This window comes from Eschscholzia californica, unplaced genomic scaffold (genome assembly GCF_041429995.1).
Source record: "Eschscholzia californica isolate CP2 unplaced genomic scaffold, dmEscCali1.0.p SCAF_2, whole genome shotgun sequence".
In the NCBI taxonomy this organism is placed as follows: Eukaryota; Viridiplantae; Streptophyta; class Magnoliopsida; order Ranunculales; family Papaveraceae; genus Eschscholzia; species Eschscholzia californica.
The window spans coordinates 54711696-54730452 of NW_028238309.1; the positions used below are offsets into that span (position 1 = coordinate 54711696).

The 18757-nt window shown below is 37.4% G+C and overlaps 2 protein-coding genes and 1 long non-coding RNA gene across 3 annotated transcripts in view; 1 reads left to right on the forward strand and 2 right to left on the reverse strand.

Moving 5' to 3' along the window:
• Nucleotides 1-18757, forward strand: part of LOC147559128 (uncharacterized) — a 97808-nt gene that overhangs the window by 34127 nt on the left and 44924 nt on the right. The gene's annotated exons all lie outside the window — the stretch shown is intronic.
• LOC147559132 (uncharacterized) lies at nt 2130-10933 on the reverse strand. The gene is made up of 13 exons (XM_086660928.1): nt 10712-10933; nt 9532-9699; nt 9224-9427; nt 8932-9104; nt 8147-8243; nt 7881-8034; nt 7111-7214; nt 4538-4705; nt 3743-3946; nt 3425-3597; nt 3097-3193; nt 2781-2934; nt 2130-2510 (listed from the first exon to the last, which is right to left on the reverse strand). The coding sequence occupies exons 1-13, from the start codon at nt 10769-10771 to the stop codon at nt 2302-2304; spliced, it is 1965 nt and encodes a 654-aa protein (XP_086517054.1). The 5' UTR covers nt 10772-10933; the 3' UTR covers nt 2130-2301.
• On the reverse strand, nt 13275-17094 carry LOC147559133 (uncharacterized). Its single transcript, XR_015233586.1, has 4 exons — nt 15355-17094; nt 14316-15084; nt 13759-13893; nt 13275-13481 (listed from the first exon to the last, which is right to left on the reverse strand). It is a non-coding gene; the product is annotated as an uncharacterized LOC147559133 (long non-coding RNA).

Consider the following 18757-nt stretch of genomic DNA (forward strand, 5'->3'; position numbering starts at 1 on the left):
TTTCGCTAGTTAGGTATAACCATCTCGATCTTCTCATTCTAAGTTTCATTTGTTTGTTCTCGATTATGATTTTCTTACATTATTTACCAGATCAAGCCATGGATCTATCGCTTTTATTTTGCTTCATTTCCGGTTTCATCAATCTCTCAACTGCCTTCTTTCTCTCTCTCTAAAATCAAGAATCTCACTCTCCTTTTCAGTATATTTTGCATCTAAAATCTCTTCATTAAATCACCAATCCAAAAGCCTGGAAGAGATTTCTTCTTATAAATGTTGGTAGGGTCCTGTAAATTTCGTGTTTAATTAGTACTGTAGTAGGTTTTCGTGAAAATAGAAAAAAAAATAGGGGAAATTTAGAGAAAGAGAAGATGAGGTGGCGAGAAGATGAGGTGGTAGAGAGAGATGATGAGATGGAGGAGAGAGAGGTGATGACTAGTTAACGGGTTTTTTAACGGTAACTGAAAAAGGAGGTCATCTGGATATTTTTGGTACGCGTACGGAATTTTGACTTCAATTTTTAACTATGAATTATTACTTTCAAACACAAAATCAAAATTTATATTATTCTAGAGGGAGAATTTTGAAAAGATAAAAAAAACAAAAAAGAAAAGAAGGAATTGAAAAATACAAGATTTAAAATAATTAAACTTTTTATAAAAATTGATTAAAACAAAAAAGAATTGAAAAAAAAAAAGAAAAATTAATTACCCAATGCAGGCTTTCCGGTTGGAGGGGGAGGTGATTGTTCAAGAAAGAATTGATAAATCCTTTTTAACCAAAACTCAAAATTTTTTAAGGAGTTTTGACCAAATTTCCTCAAACAAAAATAAAGAGACAAACTAATTTAGACCTTAAGCATCTCCGATGCAAAATTCGAAAAAAAAATTCTAATTGTCATATAAGTCTCATTTGAGATTTTGTTTCTTTGATGGTATTATTGAGAATCTCAATTCAAATGACCTATCCAATGGAACACTCTAAAAACTTTAAAATTACTTAAGTGAGATGAATAGTTTTATTTTTAATATTGATTGGACAATTGACATCCTTAAGAGAAATCTCAAACGTTGAATTTATCCTTGAGACATCTTAGAATTAAATGTTGTCACGTCATCTAAGACCCGAATTGAGTTTTGCAGTGGACAGAGTTTTGTATCCACAGTTAGAATATAAAACCGTGGATACAAAACTCAGTGACACTTAGAATTTTTCAGTTTGAATCTTACATTTGGAGATGCTATGATGTTTGGTTTTATGTGACTTAAAGAACATGCGAACACTACCTTCATAAACACCCTCAAGGTATTTGTGCCGCTCCAAAGTCTTAGCAATTATCGATTTTTTCCCCCATTTTAGATACCTCGGCCCAAGTCCACATGTACGAGTTTTTGTTCGTGGGCAAGGCTCCACGAGCCAACCCATAAGACCTCGACATTGGTGAAGGCACACGATTCGCCCCTCCCAACAAAGTACGCATCGACACCGTGGACCCCCACATGTATGATTTTGTTCCAACTTAGCCACCACCCATCGTGGTTTTAGGTCTTGTTCCAAACTAAGGGGTCTCGACGCTTACTAAGCTTGAGGTTTCACCTATGGCCTAGGCTTTTGACACTCCTGTGATCGATGTGAGACTATAACAACCCCCACCCTCAACAAAGAGTCGTCCTCGGCTTTGATACCACTTTGTGACTTCCCAAACCTTAGTAGTTATCGATATTGTCTCAACTTTAGACACCTCAGGCCCAAGGCCCCATGTACGGAGTTTTGTTCTTGACGAAGACTCCACGAGCCCACCGAAAAGGCCTCGACACTGGCGAAGACCCACGATTCTCCCTACTCATCTGAGTACACAACCCCCCCCCCCCCCCCCCCCCCCCCCCCACCCCCACCCCCACCCCATGTACGATTTTATCTTCACATAGCCACCACCCACCATGGTGTGAGGTTTTGCTCCACACTAAGATTGAGCATTAAACCTATCTGAGAACCCCAAATTATGAATGTTTGTTGTATGTTATCTGATGTCCAACATATGACCTCCTTCCCCATGGTCATTGGAAATTGGAAAATGTCCATATAGATATAGAAGTCAATACAGAGAATTGCAATGCTGAAAATAAACAAACTGAAACTCAATCTACATCCTTTACTAAGAATTTAGAACACAGTTATAAGTACAAGTTTACTTGTATCCACAAAAAAAATCGAAGTCCCACTGCATATAAATGGGAGCACAATTCAAAGTACAAGCTTTAGATACTGGTGGTATTGGAATCCTCATCCGCTTTATCGTCAACATTACTGCACTTTATGAACATTTCTCTCAGTCGGATCTGGTAGAGGGGTATTTGCGAAGTTCCATGTAGAAGAGTACATAACATCGGAGGTTCTAAAACCAGCAACGACATCAATAGGTACTGCATCAGAAATTTCTTTTATATCTTCTTCTGTAAACTTCAACCTCAGAGCTCCAATGTTATCATCCAGATTCTTAATCTTAGTTGTACCTGTTTTTCATTATCCCAAAGATATTGAAGGTAAAACATGAAAATGAAAATGACAGTTAAAAACATGAAGCCCACTTGGTTGAGTAGTAACATGCAAGTCTCTCCACTCGAGAGACCAGGATCCAAATCTTACTGATTCCCAAAAAGAAAGAGTCAAAAACATATCTCGAACTTAAAAATAACATACGAAATTCATAATTTGAAGATCATGAAATGATGTTAACTATTGAGTAACCTAACAAAAGATAAATACACGAGAAAATTGCTTACCGGGGATTGGGGCGACGTCATCTCCTTGATGAAGAATCCATGCCAAAGCTAGTTGGGCAGAGGTACAACCGTACTTCTCGGCCAAGTTTTTTACACGAGTATACAAAATTTTGTTTTTGTTCAAGTTTTCTCCTATGAACCTAGGATTTGACCTCTAACAGAAGCAAAGTTGAAGAAAATGACATTAGCAATTGAATCTATAGAACATGTAGAAAAAATGTAATCATGAAATTATCTCCTTCTCCTAAAAAGTTCTTAAACTGTAAGCTCCAAATGATAACAAAAAAGGCAGTTTTTAAGAATTTTGTTTTCTTACCAAGAAACTGTTTTCGGGGAAACTTTCTACAACTCCCTTCCCACCGAAAAATCCACGACCAAGTGGACTATATGGCACTATTCCGATACCAAGTTCCCTGCATGTTAAATGAAGTGAACATCAGATATGCAATAACCAGATTTGGTTGTCTCCATTTCCAATATAAAAACCAAAACAAGAAACTACAATCATAGAAGTGGAGTTTCTCTTCTTGTTTCAGTTATATTCCGAGTATCCAAGTTCCTCGCTTGAGCTTGTACACATCAAGGAAAAACTTTTATCAAGTCACGATGTAAGATCAAAAGAAAAACATTATACTGGAAAATACCTGCAAAGTGGTACTATCTCTTCCTCGATATCACGAGTCCAAAGGGACCACTCCATTTGCAAAGCTGTTATGGGGTGTATTGCATGTGCCCTTCTTATCGTGTCCGGGCTCGGTTCGGATAATCCAATGTACTTTATTTTTCCCTCATCAACTAACTTCTTGAGTTCTCCCATCTACCTCCCCACAAGATTATTTTTATCTCAATCAGTAAGAAAATATTTATAATTTAAATGGATAGATCTCAAGGAAACATAACAAATTAACAAAGTCACTCTTTAAGCAAAAGAGGTAGACTTTAGACCAGATAAAAGTACTCACAGTTTCCTCTATGGGAACCGAAGTATCAACCCTATGCTGATAATAGAGATCAATATATTCCACATCCAGACGCTTCAAGCTAGCTTCACAACAGGCACGCACATATTCAGGTTTACCATTAACCAGAATCTTATCCGATCCTATTCCAACAATACCAAATTTAGTGGCTAATTGGATCTTTTCTCGAGGCAACTGCTTCAGGGCCTGCAAATATAGCCATTTTCAGTAGAATAACAAGATCAAATTCACTTTACAACATTTAAGAGTGTGCATAACAAAAATCTAGACAGGCAGTGTGATCACAAATAAACACCAGTATACAGGGTGCGCAGTCAAAATCACACGATTCATAATAAAATAGACTCAGGTAGTGTCTTCTTGTTCTCAAGTGAGATTTGAAATCTGACTCGGGGTCTGAACTCTGAAATGGTTCAAGTCAGGATTAAACATGTTTTTTTTGACTGACTTGCTTAATGGTTGATTTGAGTGATTTTGGGTCCCTTTTTGTCGATGACTCAGTTAGACTAAGAAGAACCAACCGGACTAGCCTAATGGATAGATCGACAGGGAACAGACACTTTGGAGCGGAGAATGCAATTGTGTGGCCGCACACAGATCGAGAAACTACAACACTTATATGAATCACTCACAATCACTTATTAACTCCAAAGAGTATTATATCCTACAGAAAATTTATGCAGAAAAGAATTGCCCTTTTCCTTTATGTCTATATATCAACACATGAACCCGTTTCCTAAGCTTGTTATAGCTAGTCAGATATTTAGGAAGTATTACCTTTCCGACCATGATTTCATTAGCGTTACCTCCATAAACATCTGCTGTGTCAAAGAATGTAATTCCTTTACTGAAAGCATCCTTAATTAATGAAATACCAATATCATCAGAGACGGGAGAATTGTAAACTCCACTTAAACTCATACAGCCAAATCCCATTTTTGACACCTGCAAAACGAAACCAATGACCAAATTTTAAATGAAAAAGATGGAGAAAAAGACAAAACAAGAAAATAAAATAAAAAAATTCTTTTCGATCGGTAATTAAAGGATATTTTGGTAAAAAGAACATGGCTATCCACAAATTATAGATTAGCAGTAACTCCACAACTAGTCCCTAACAGACATCAACACATACAGAAGGAAGAATAGGGATTACTTATATTTGTCGAAGACAGTGGAGATGATGTTAAACTACTCTTATAAGTTATTTTATTAACACATTCGAGTAAGGCATAATGTTGTGCCAGAAACCCTTGGTTGGAGTCGTAAGAGGTATAGTCTTCAAATTTAGAGGTCAAGGGTTCGAGGCACAAAGGCATAATGTTGTCTGGGGCAAAACAGGGGCCGAACCGAGGAATCTAAAAGTTAATGAAGTGAGGTGGGTCAGTGAGCAGATGCTTGGCATCCACATCAAATCCCATTAGTCACACCCAATTAATAGTAAAATCCTAAAAGGAGACTAACAAAGGTCTCACCTTAGATAAGAAACTACGGCATAGACAAGAGAGACTTGAAAAATCTAATCATAAGAACATGTGGTTGATTCAAGTTGGGAAATGTATAACCTAATATTATCTGTTAGTAACTAACCTGATCAAACACCTTTTTCTACACAAATTATGGACATTGAGTAATGGACAACAAGCAAAAGAAATGCACATCAAAGTGTGACATAATGGATAAACTTAACAATTTAGTACCATTTAAGTAATATGGTATTTTCTGAAGGCAGCAATTTTATTACTTCACAATTCTCAAACTACTTCAAGAATTCTATCAAGTAAACTTCTGAACTAAAGGGATATATGTTTTATTACCTGTAATCCCTGATTACCCAGGTTGATCCTTGGAATTTGGACTTGATGATGATTCTCTTCCGCCATTTCTGTTCTATTTTGACCAACAACTGAAGGGGTTTAGATTTGGTTAGAGGTAAAACCCACCACACAATGGTTGTTCCTCCCACCCCACAATTTCTTCACTTGTACAATGTAATGGAAGCCTAATGGCAGGAATAGTGTAAAACCCAGATCAACCAACAATCCATTGATCTACAAATCCTCCCAATTTCCTTGAATTTTATATTAGAGTTGACTCCTAATTCCATCCATAATAGCTGCTTGGGGACCAAATAGTTACTAGTTTCTACCCCCACTCACGCACTCACCAACCCATTTGTCATGCCTCAAACTTCAGCAGTTAACAATACATAATCAGCTTTTGTCACTCCAAGCTCAAGCCTAAGGGTATCCAGCCCAAGCCTACGGGTATCCGGCCGGCTCTTCGACTGAGGGTAAAAAAATGTGATAGTCTCACATCGCACGCGAGAGTGTCTGGAACTTGGACTATAGGTGAATGCTCAAGTTTGGTAAGTGTCGAGACTTTTTGAATAGGCTTATAGAATCTTTGTCAAGAACAAAACCCTGTATCTACGGACTTAGGCCTGAGACATCACACCATTTGATTGATATTTGGTCAAATACTGGATGAGTGATGAGTTGATGATTGGAAAAGCATCCCTCTCCATATTAAAATGATCTGGGAAGGTGACTATGTATAGTTATTTTATTTGAAGCTAATACCACCTCTGGGCTCTAGTGGTAACTTACTACAGAGGAGACTGCACCGGCGAATCACACAGTTGCTCCATCGAGTCTATATAGCCAGAGCCCGCCTCTGGCTCAAGAAAGTTGTACCGTTTACTTGTAATGTAGCATTTAACCACATGAACTACGCACGAAAATCCATTTTATAGTCGAGGCTTAGATCACTACTCTAGGGCTCTTTTGTAGATTACTTGACTTAGTGGATAGAGTCATCACATGTCTTCCATCAATATCATGAAATATTTGAAGTCTGTAAATTATGTGATGAACTCTCAAAATATCCGCAATCTAATGCCTCAAACATCTGATGATTTCCCACTACCTCTATTGCGGACTCTACGACTCTTCAACTGTCTTAGATCAACGGCTCAGACATCTTTGGACTCTCAACAATCTACAATGTCCCGATCCACTATCCCCATCCTTACTGGCACTTGCATTTAGTTTTCAGTCAATGATCAATAGACAACTCTGCAAAATGTAGCCAAAAGTCTAAATGCAGGCATTCATCAGATACAAGCAGAGATTATTGCAGATGAATAGGAATACAATGACCAGTAAAATACCCTTTTCGCCTTATTTTATCGTCTACATTGTTAAATTCAACGATTCACTTCAGGTAACATATTGTTCGTATTCCATGAGCATTTCGTTAAGTTAAGATCTTGGAGGTCATGGTAGAGGCGTATTTACAAACTTCCATGTACAAACGTACATATTGTCGAAGATTCTAACCCCTGCTACATCATTGATAGGTACAGCATCATTTATCTCTTTCAGGTCTTCAGTTGTAAGCTTCAACTTCAAAGCCCCAATATTATCATCCAGGTTCTTGATCTTTGTTGTACCTGTGAAGATTTCAGGGATGGAGAATCAACAAAAAAAAAATGAAACTATTGTTAACCACATTCGAATAATTGCATTGGAGAATCTTTACTAAGTATTCGTGTCCACGTTGCTTTCTCATTTCGTTACTCAGCAATCGTTTTTGTGCGGGAGGTAGCCCAATTAAATACCAGGATGTCTCTGGGTTGGAAAAATAGCGGTTACTAGGTACTATTACAGGAGTCAATAAGTCACTAGGCGAGGTGCTTTGACTCACTGATTGATTAGGTCCATCAAAGAAAAGTTGAGGGTTTCTTTAAACAAATAAATTGATAAAAACAGAGAAACTAGATAACAGAGAGAGATAAAGAGGAGAAGAGGAGTCTAAGAATTCTTTTGCTCAAGTCGTTCAAACTTTTCTTAGTTCAAGATTTGCTAGAGCACGTATATGATTTATGTGCAACAGTTCAAGCAGTATAAACCCATGTCTTACAACTAGGGAATATTAATAAGGGGCACAATGAAGTCATTTCTGATATAGTCAGGACACTTTCTTGACTAGTAAAAGTGTGGCATTGATTTTTCTCAATAAGCAAGCTTAATGCGCTCGTCCGGATCGCATGCCAAACCCCCCCATCCCACACACACACACACACACACAAAACACAGATAGAGAGAGAGTCGTTTACCAGGGATTGGGACTACGTCATCTCCTTGGTGAAGAACCCATGCTAAAGCTAGTTGGGCCGTGCTGCATCCACGCTTTTCAGCCATTTCTTTTAACCGCATATACATGATTTTGTTTTTGTCCAAGTTTTCTGCCGTAAACCTAGGATGTGAATTCTAACGGGAGCAAAGTTAAGAAGAATCAGATTTTATCTGGAAAGAAATGGTAATCATAAGATCAATACAATAAAGAGAAGAAAGGCAACTCATGGAGAATTTATCTTCGTACCAGGAAACTATTTTCAGGTAGAGCTTCTGTAATTGCTTTCCCACCGAAAAATCCACGACCAAGTGGGCTGTAAGGCACTAATCCAATACCTAATTCCCTGCATATTAAAATGAGCCCAACATCAGATATACAACAATTTTAGATATGGGTAGATTCCAGTTCCGATCATTCTTTTCTCAAAGATGTTCGATAGTTTTTTGGTTCCAATTTCATACAAAAAATAAATAAAATATTATCATAAAGTTGGGTAGGATCTCAAAAGACACAATGTCCATCCATGGATGCGTCAAAATTCCAAGTTTCTAGTGATTCAAATCATAGAGAGGATCCTACGGATCAGAGTAACAATCTTCTATTTGCTAAGAATGTTGATCAGTTTCAGGTCATCTTGGTTGAGTGGACGCAGATCAAGTGAAGCCAAGTCATGAGCAAGATTTAAGACCATGTTTTGAATTTCTCAAATTCTCAATTATCATATTTGAGAGAGAAGAGTACAACACTTCGAACCATTATGGGATTTAGGAAAAAAGTTAGAACAAGAATGGACTTAAAGTTTGAACAATATTCCTTTAAAACATTCCATTAGACGAAAAGAGTTTGCCTCGAATGGGATAAATGTGACCCCTTACGTATGCCCCGATGGTCTGCAATGTATATGGTTGCAGAGGAAAATTAATAGCATACAGCTAAGAAGCATTTTGATTTGTCGAACCAATTATTGTATTAAATCAAATATACAAGTTTAAACGATAACAAAATGTTAGAACTTAGAATGCGGGTTATACCTGCAAAGTGGTACTATCTCTTCCTCGATATCACGAGTCCAGAGAGACCACTCCATTTGCAAAGCCGTTACGGGATGCACTGCATGTGCTCTTCTTATCGTGTCTGGGTTTGATTCGGATAATCCAATGTACTTTATTTTTCCCTCCTCGACCAACTTCTTAAGTTCACCCATCTACCTCCCAAAACCATTGTTTAATCTCAATCAGTAAGAAAGTACTTGCAATTAGTTATAACAAATTCAAGAGCATTTTAAGACTATAAGATTAAAAAATCTCAAATAGAATAACTCACAGTTTCCTCTATGGGTACTGAAGTATCCACCCTATGCTGATAATAGAGATCAATGTACTCCACATCAAGACGCTTCAAGCTAGCTTCACAACAGGCACGTACATATTCAGGTTTACCATCAACTACAACCTTATCTGGTCTCATTTCAACAATACCAAACTTAGTGGCTAATTGAATCTTTTCTCGAGGTAGTTGTTTAATCGCCTGCAAGATTTAGTTATTTTCGGTAGAAATACAAGAAACAAAAAAGGCGACTTCTGGAGTTCCCATAGCTTGTTATATTTGGGCAGAGATTTAGAAAGTATTACCTTTCCGACCATGATTTCATTAGCGTTACCTCCATAAACATCTGCTGTGTCAAAGAATGTGATTCCTTTATTGAAAGCATCCTTAATTATTGAAATACCAATATCATCAGAGACTGGAGAATTGTAAACTCCAGTTAAACTCATACAACCAAACCCCAACTTGGATACCTACAAAACACAAGAAGAAACTGAACTTTAAATGGGACGGAAAAAAGAAAGAAAAGAAAAGGAAAGGGAAAAACTAAGTTAAACAAGAATCTTGAATATAGTAATTTGAGAATATTTGTTGAAAATCACACGATTACAAACAAATGAAAGATAAGAAAAACATGAAGGGAACCTAAATCCATAAGTTTATACTCCACAACTCGTCTTCAATAAACATCAACGAATCCAAAAGCAACAAATAAAAGTATGCAAATTTGAAGAACAACAGCAGAAGAATAACGCCTCAAGCCTTAGAGGTTGTTGAATTGTCTCTGCTTTAACCACCTCACACAGGTACGGAGTTTTGTTCTTGGCGAAGGCACCATGAGCCTACAGTAAAGGCCTCGGTACTTACTAAGCTTGAGCTTACACCTATAGCCCAGTCTCTGGACACTCTTGCGAGCGATGTGGGATTATTACAAAACTACAGTAGCAACTCATAGGAAACAAGGAATGAAGTTTCGGTCATTTCAACAGACATATTTCGAAATTTATTTCTTTCACAAGGCATTGTTAATAGAAACTTCTTTAACTCCATTACTGTTCTCTAGGAGTGCAACTAGAAACCAGTTAGTTGTGTTAAATCCTTGGGGAGCAAGCAGAAGTTAACAATTTGCACCAAGGTTGTGACGAAATCGGTTTCAAGTCAATGGTGTTCACCACAACATAGCTTTGTTACTTTCAGTTCTTCTTTTGTAGTTCAGTTACTCATGTATTTTTCATTTCTAGCTCCTGATCTATATTAGAGTTTGAGTATTCACAAGAGATTTCTCTTTTATTTCTTCATTTTGGAGAACAAAATAATCTGTATTGAATTTTTCTTAATACTTTTCTTCAAAATAGAAGTTGTTCTTGAAGAATTTTTAAGTTGTACAAAAATCAATTAGAGATAAAATCAGTCAAACTGAGAGAGAGAGAGAGAGAGAGAGAGAGAGAGAGAGAGAGAGAGAGATTTAATTATATGTGTTAGTACCTGTAATCCCTGATTACCCAATTTTACAATTGGGGTTTGGAGGTGATGCTCTTCCACCATTGTTAATGTTAGTGCTCTTTCCTCTCAACTTAATTGAGTGCAAGAGTGCACTTCATCCCAAAGATTATTAGGATGATTGCCCAAAAGAGCCATAAAGTAAGGGGACAGGTCTAAAGAGTTAGGTTTGGGTTGACAACAAAATGTGATGTCACCAACTGTTGCAAAAGAAAAAAGTTGTCTTTCTGGGTATATAAACTCTTGAAGCTTACTTCAAAAAAAAAAAAAACTCTTTCGGCAGGATTAGGGCCGGGAAAACGGTCCGAGAATCCGAAACCCGGCCCTAACCGCCCGATCCGAGGCGACCCGGAGACCGAAGGAGATCCGGTGCGGGTTTACCCGGCCGGAAATTTTGGTCGGGCGTGGGCGGACATCGGGTATAGGGTCTTACCCGAGGTCCGACCCATAGAGACCGCCGGAAATTCAAGTCCGATCCGCCCGACCGCCCGAAACTCTTACCTGCCCGCGACTTAACCCCGTTACCCGCGACCAATGGCTGCAACCAATACCCGCGCCCGCTACCCCGAGACACATTTCTTTAATCCCTTTATGATCCAACGGCTAAGAATCATCAACCGTTTGATCAAAATATCTAACCTATATATACCCTCTCAAAAGACCACTCTCCCTAAACCTAAACTAAAACCGCCTCACTCACACTGACAGTCACTCACCGCCGCCGACGACCACTCCCGAACAACCGATCCACCATATACCACCACCACTACACCTCAAACAGTAACACCACCACTCCATAACCACCAAATATAATAGATGAAATTTAGTCTAATTTTTGATATTTTTAATTATGTTTTTTTTATGTATATTATTTTTAATTTAGTTTAATATAAACGGAACCCGAAGCCTGACCCGCCCGAGCCCGTTAGAGCCCGAACGGGCACTCGGACATAATCGGGCCGCGGGCTCCCACATGCTCATATTTACCCGCCCGATATCCCGATCGGGTGGCTTGCTATCCCGCCCGAACCCGCCCGTGCCCGAAAATCGTGAGTCCGAACCCGCCCGAACCCGCCCGTGCCCGAAAATCGTGAGCCCGAACCCGCCCGATATCCCGATCGGGTGGCTTGCTATCCCGCCCGTGCCCGAAAATCGTGAGCCCGAACCCGCCCGTGCCCGAAAATCGTGAGCCCGAACCCGCCTGATTCCCTCCCGATTCCCACCCAGGACTGACCTAATTTATCTTCAAGTTGGGGTAGGGCTAGGGTTGGGAAAAAAGTCCTCAAACGACAAACCCAAAACTCGTCACGGTACCCGAGTCCGGTAAAACCCGAGGGTACCTGAGTCGGGTAAAACCCGTGGGTACCCAAAATCTGAAGGCGGGTTTAGCCCGACCAACCCGATGAAATTAACATGTCGGGTACTGGTTTTGAAGTGCTACCCGACATCCCGCCCGAGCCCGCCCGACAATCTTTACCCGACATAACCGCTTAATAATGTCATCCGTTTATACGATATTACCTATGCACATTATATGTATGCTTGCTTGTATATATTTATGTATGCATGTAACATATATATAAATATATATATATATATATATATTTTTAAGGGATTTGAAGTGTATAATATAGATATATATATATATATATATACATATATTGTTGTTTAGTGTGGAGTGCCCTTGACACAACATTGTTAAGAGAAACTTAATTAAATTTTAGTTTCGATAGAAATTTCGGTACCATTGAAATAGAAATATTTTGGTCATTTCGACCGAGATATTTTGTAACTTTAGTGAAAATATGATACTCGACCGCCCGATACCCGAGAAATCCAAAAAATTTGACGGACTTTGACGGGTTTTGGACACTCTGATTTTGTAAATAACCCGCCCGACTAAACCCGAAAGTCCGAATGGACAGAGAGTTTCAAAGCCCGATCGGTCCGACCCGATGGATGACATGAACACGACCGACCCGACCCGGACCTATTCCCACCCCTAGGCATGGCTCAAGACATCTAAGAAACTTGTATCAACTTCTCATGTCCGGACTAAGGTGGCATGGCTCCATCAGATCCGCCTTCCTGACCACCTGGACACGAATCAATATTTGGCACAAGATGTGCGCAATATATTCTCACACGTACTTTTCTTCATCTTGTATTGTGCACATTTCATAAATTTGTTCACAATACATTTGAAACATAATGTTTATAATCTTATGTTTTTCGACTAACATAGGCCATGAGAAACTGGCGCAAGTCATGTACTCCTGAGTCCAGACATAGCCCATGGTGCCTGACATAACTCATGTGCTCCTGACATTGTCCATCACCACTTGTAGTCTGACACACACCTTGCATCCTAGAATTCTCTGGTTTGATTCCCATATAATGTCTGACACCACTTTACGGACACTCGCTGATTCTTATCACAACTGATCCCATTATTTGAGGCTAACCTTCAAAAACAAAAATTTATTTCTAAGTTAGTGAGAAATAAGTTATTTGTACTTGGAAAGGCTACAAATTTCAGAAGACTAACCTCATCAAATACAACTGGATCCCGCTAGAGGATTTCCTGGAATTCCCCATTCATGTTCAGTTATTGCCAGGCAACACATTAGTAATGTTGGGCATGCCATTAAAGTAATATTCAGAGGATCTACGCACTTAGGTAGCCATCCATAAGGGAAAAATATTAACTCGTTATTCTGAGAAGAATAGAATATGACCCTCCAATGCTAGCCCACTAACCCAACACAAGAAAAAGACGAGAAAACATTTCCGACGATGAAAAATCAAGTAAATTAGTACAAGATCAAGGCTTTTACCACAAGTTCAGCCTGTGCAACAGTTGCAATTATGGGACGCCACCATACACGGAGAATATCATAAGATAAGGTTTTGATTAGGTCTAATTAACACATGTATGTTATTGTTACCACAACACTAATATCAAGAGAAGTTGCATAAATACGTGTGAAAGCTCAAAAGCTAACATTACATCTAAGAAACAATTGTCAAACCTGATTAAATATTTCATTCTACTGTATCTCTGTTCAGCTCTTCTTCAATTTTGACCACTATTGCTTCACAGCATATAATATATCCTCTTTTGGTACATAACCAAGTGCATATAATATATCCTCGCATTGTTATACCTACAACATAGTGAGACATGAAATGTTAAAGCGAAATGAAGTTCAAAAGCACCCAACGTAGAGAGATGCTACCACAAATTGAATCGGGCATTAAGGCAAAATTATCAACTCATTCGACAAAATTATTTTAATCAATTAACTAAAGAGGAAATCCATAATCATAAAAAATATTACGTTCGACTCGCTAAAAGATTTAGTTTGATTTCATCACTGCAACATAATGAAGTGAGACATAAAATTATGATTATAGAGTTTTTTTCTCCTTTCTTCCTATCCAGAAAAATTAAGGTTCTTGAGAAAAAAGAAGAACCAGAAAAAGAGAGAATATTTTCCGCAAGAATATAAAACAGAAAACCTAATCTAGATAATACATCAACACCAAAAAACTGATCACCGCTATAAGAGAATCAAGTAGGTCTTACCAGCTTTTGGGATCGTTGTGTTTCTAGAGTTGTTCAAGATAATACGTATGTCAAGCAATTCCTCTGCCATTCGCTTCTCTTGCTTCAAATAATGAAGATCTTGGGGGGTTTCGCAATAGGAAATAGTTATGGTGAAAGAAGAAGATTCGATGAGTTATGGCAAAGAAGAAGAGGGAAGATGAGGGGTAATACCCGGTTTCGAAAGATGAAGCAACTCATACTAAAGAAGAAACTTCGAATCAAACAGAATCATATAAACTGAAGAAGGAATCATAAATTGACTGAAGAAGGTGCGTAGTGAAGACGGATCGAAGGAAGAGTTGAAACTGAAGAAGGAACCATAAATTGTTTGTAAGCTCCAACAAGATGATTTTAATTGAGTACTTGAAGAACTTGATGGAGGAGGAAAATTGCGCCCAAGGTGTTGAATCTGTAACTGAGGGAGGGAAGAGGCAGTATTGCTCATGTGCTCTGGGAGCCAATAGCATGAAGATAAGTTTGAAGAACTCAACAGTCCCTATAACGCATTCCGAATTGAATTCTGGATTTAAAGGAGACATTGAAGGATTGAGGGTGAACGTGTTATGCCTTAAACTTAATTAGATGAATCCAGTCGTTGATATTACAAGGAAAAAGATAATATAATAATTTCAGCTAGGCAGTTTATCGAACACTAAGTGGGAGTCGAGTGTTTGAGCTATCAATAGTAGTAGTAGGAGCGAAACCAGTTCCGACGATTCCTCCCATGACTTCTTCCGCTGCAACGAAACTATTAAAAGACCAAACATAGCTTTATAGAGTATCCAATTCATAATCAACTTTACAACCTAAATCAATTCAGAGAAGCTAATCCTTATGTAAATCCTAACTGACAGGAATTCAGAACAGAAAGAAGATCACAACAAGACTAGACACCCCCTAAAGCTCTTTTTCCATTTACCGTACTAAACTGTAAGAAGCAACGTATTTACCTTGCAAATTGTAAGAACAAACTCTAATTTGGACAACATTAGAAACAATAAAGAAGCAGAGTATTTACCTTCCATAAGCCAACGGAAATGGAATTAACCACGTGGGAAGTTTAGTCGGGCAAGGATATTAACATTTGGGAAGATAATTGGATCCCCGAAATCAATGGACCAGTGCCGAACACGAATAACCCTAATCTGAATAAGGTGGCCCAACTTATTACGAATAACTCCTGGAATAATGATGTTCTCAATGTAAACTTTGACACCACGACCCAAAACCTTATCGAAGCTATACCGATGAACAACGAAGGGCATGATCAACTCAAATGGAAGTTAACTGAATCAGGTAACTTCACGATAAAATCCATGTGTCATCATCTTAGCACTAATAATATCACTCAAAACCCTAACCATCGGAACTGGAAGTTCATCTGGTCTCTTCCGACTGTTCCGTGTATTAAAATATTTATCTGGAAAATCTGTAATAAAGCTCTCCCAGTAAGAGGGAGAATAGGGAAATACATTGACAATAACACCACTTGCCCAAACTGTATGAACGTCGAAACAATTGAACATGCACTTTTACACTGTGCACTGGCAAAAAATGTATGGTTTAACTTTAATATTATCTCTGAGAACATAACATCCATCTCAGATTGGATCTTTTCCTGGGAAGGTAATCCCCAGTATTGTTACACCAGTGATGATATCCACTTTGCAAGTATTCTTTGGATATTATGGAAAGTAAGATATGATCACTGTTTCCAGCACGAGATAAACGATCTTAATACGATCGTCAGAATGATCAAAACATTCCCAAAAACTAACAAAAAAATGAGAAAATCAATCATAAACCCACTGATAAGTGGCAACCTCCTACCGAACATTTCATTAAGATTAACGTTGATGCATCTTTTGTGAATGTAATATCCAATATGGGAATCAATTTAATAGCTCACAATGCAGACTCGAAATTTATCGAAGCTCAAGTTAAAACCTCGAGGGCAAGAAACAGTGAGGAATGTGAAGCAATGGCCATTTTATATGGCATGGAATGGGCTAAAGAACAGAATCACAAATCAATAATAATATAAAGGGACAACATGAACCTCATCAAGCACATCCGGAATAGAAAACATACAGTTCACTGGCAATCCTTGATTCATATCAGGAAAATTCGAGAAATCATAAGAAATTTTGATAGTGTTCAATTCAATTACACTAGAAGAGAGCTCAACTCGAATGCAGACAAGCTAGCTAAATGGGCGAGAAAGAAGAATAGAAGTAAAAAGTGGTGTAATATTCCCTGTATTTTAGTTAATAAACATTATAATAACGTTTATATTAATTATTGTAAGGATAGTTCAACAAAAAAAAAAGACAAAGACAAAGTAAAATAATTAACAGAACTTGGAATTTGAAAAACCTCCAAATGAGTTTAGCTGCAAACCATTCTGATCACAAATAATTTTTAAGAAATAATATATAGAGATAGATAAAGAGAGAGTAAACCCTAAAAATGAAGAAAATGCCCTAAATTGAGGAATAAGGGAGATAAAATCGACAAAAAAAATAAGCAAGAGGGCTCACATTTTCAAGCAATGTGGAGGGAGAAACTGATGAACATTCCCACAAATTTCTAGTGCCTAAAGATGTTTGCTATAATGATGGGCGTGTTATTGTTTAGAGAGAAATAAAATCGAGAAAGGATATGAAAGGACGACGGAAGGAGAGAGTTGGGAAAGTAAAACGGCAACTACATGCAGGGCTTTAATGACCAATTCAAGATAATTTAATAGCTTGAATTCAACGGTTAAAACTCAAATGTTTGGTATAAACAATATGAATTAATTTTGTCCTACTCACCTAGCAATTATTTTGTCCTACTCAGCAAGAAACAGTTTTGTTTTGTTAATAGATTTGGAGTATATTACAAAACATAACTTGGTTTGCTGACTGCAACAAAATAAATGCGTACTGACTAGGACAAAATAAATGTCATCTTATCTACCTCTCTCTCATTAAATGTCTCTGAACATGAACCCTTCACTGATCCCCATAGTACTTAATTAATCTTTTCACTTTTACGTGGTGGATTGGAAAATGTGTAGAAGGCACGATCCTATATAAACTCTACAAAAATGGTTTGTTGACTGAGATTAAATAAATGCATGTTGACTAGGACAAAATAAATGTGATCTTCGTTTGTAAGGATCAGATTCATTTCATCTGCCTCTTTCTCATAAAATGTCTTTCCGTATGAACCCTTCACTTTTATTTCATTAATCTTTTCACTTTTACATGGTGGATTCGAAAATGTGTAGAATAGACAATCCAATATTTCTAAACTCTACAAAAATTTCCAATATGGTTTATATTGCTAGCAGTTGAATTTTGGTAAAAGACGGTTGATTTTTTTCCATTAATAATTTATTAGAAATTACATCTTTTTATGTGAAAACAACTTCATTTATTCATGTGCTATTATATTTATTATTGTATTTTGCAGTAGAAACACACATATTTTCATTTGTGGTGTGTATAATGATGATATTTCTACTTAAATTTTCTAAGCATTGTAAACTTAAATTACAAAACAATAAAATAATCTCAATATCAAACAGATATTTCTATTAGTCATTAATGTTTATTATATGAACCATTATATTTTATTATATCTTCATTGTTAACGTGAAATGTGCAATGTATTATTTCAGCTATATATTTTGCATAGTCGTATCTTTTTCCTCAGTTTCATTGTGGAAGAACCATGGAATCTAGCCTACCATTACATACATATCGTTTTTAAGCGTAAATTGTTCAACGAATACATCATGAAAGTGAAACAAAGTTACAAAATGAAATTACAAATGACACAAAGTTAGGTGACACATAGCATTAAAAAAATTATTGGGATCCCAAAACAAACCCTTTTGACCATAAATTGGAGGCCAAGAAAGAAATCTACCCTTTTAGTGTCCTCCAACATATCAACTTTCCCCTTTAGAAACTCAATCGATTGAAAATTTTTTTTGTCAAGGATCAATCGATTGAATTCAACAACAAATATATCAAATGTCTACAAAGCAAATAATAAAATTGTAAAGAACATTTCAAATGATAGTTATGATTTATGGTCGTCTAATTTGTCTTAACTAAATGAAACTTTCGTGAAGTTTTAGCCTTGAGAAATGTATTTTGTGTCATGCAAAAGGTTTGTATGATTTATTATAACATGTTAGTATATAGATTAATCTCAGTTTAATAGAGAACAAACTACCACATACACATTATAGTTTCTTCAATATTGAATCGTAAAAGAAAAATATTTACCATGTTCAGGGCCGTGTGGTGGGGGGTGCGGGACGTGCGCCCGCACAGGACCCCCCACCACAAGGAGCCTACTTTAGATTTTCATATGTTCTTTGCGCGGGTCTAGTTATTACTAGTTAATAAAGATGTTAATTTTGA

Coding starts and splice junctions, on each gene's coding strand:
- LOC147559132 (XM_086660928.1), bottom strand. CDS start 10,771: ATGGTGGAAGAGCATCACCTCCAAACCCCAATTGTAAAATTGGGTAAT. Junction 9,700..10,711: donor TGGGTAATCAGGGATTACAG/GTACTAACACAT, acceptor TGTGTTTTGTAG/GTATCCAAGTTGGGGTTTGG. Junction 9,428..9,531: donor ATGAAATCATGGTCGGAAAG/GTAATACTTTCT, acceptor TAAATCTTGCAG/GCGATTAAACAACTACCTCG.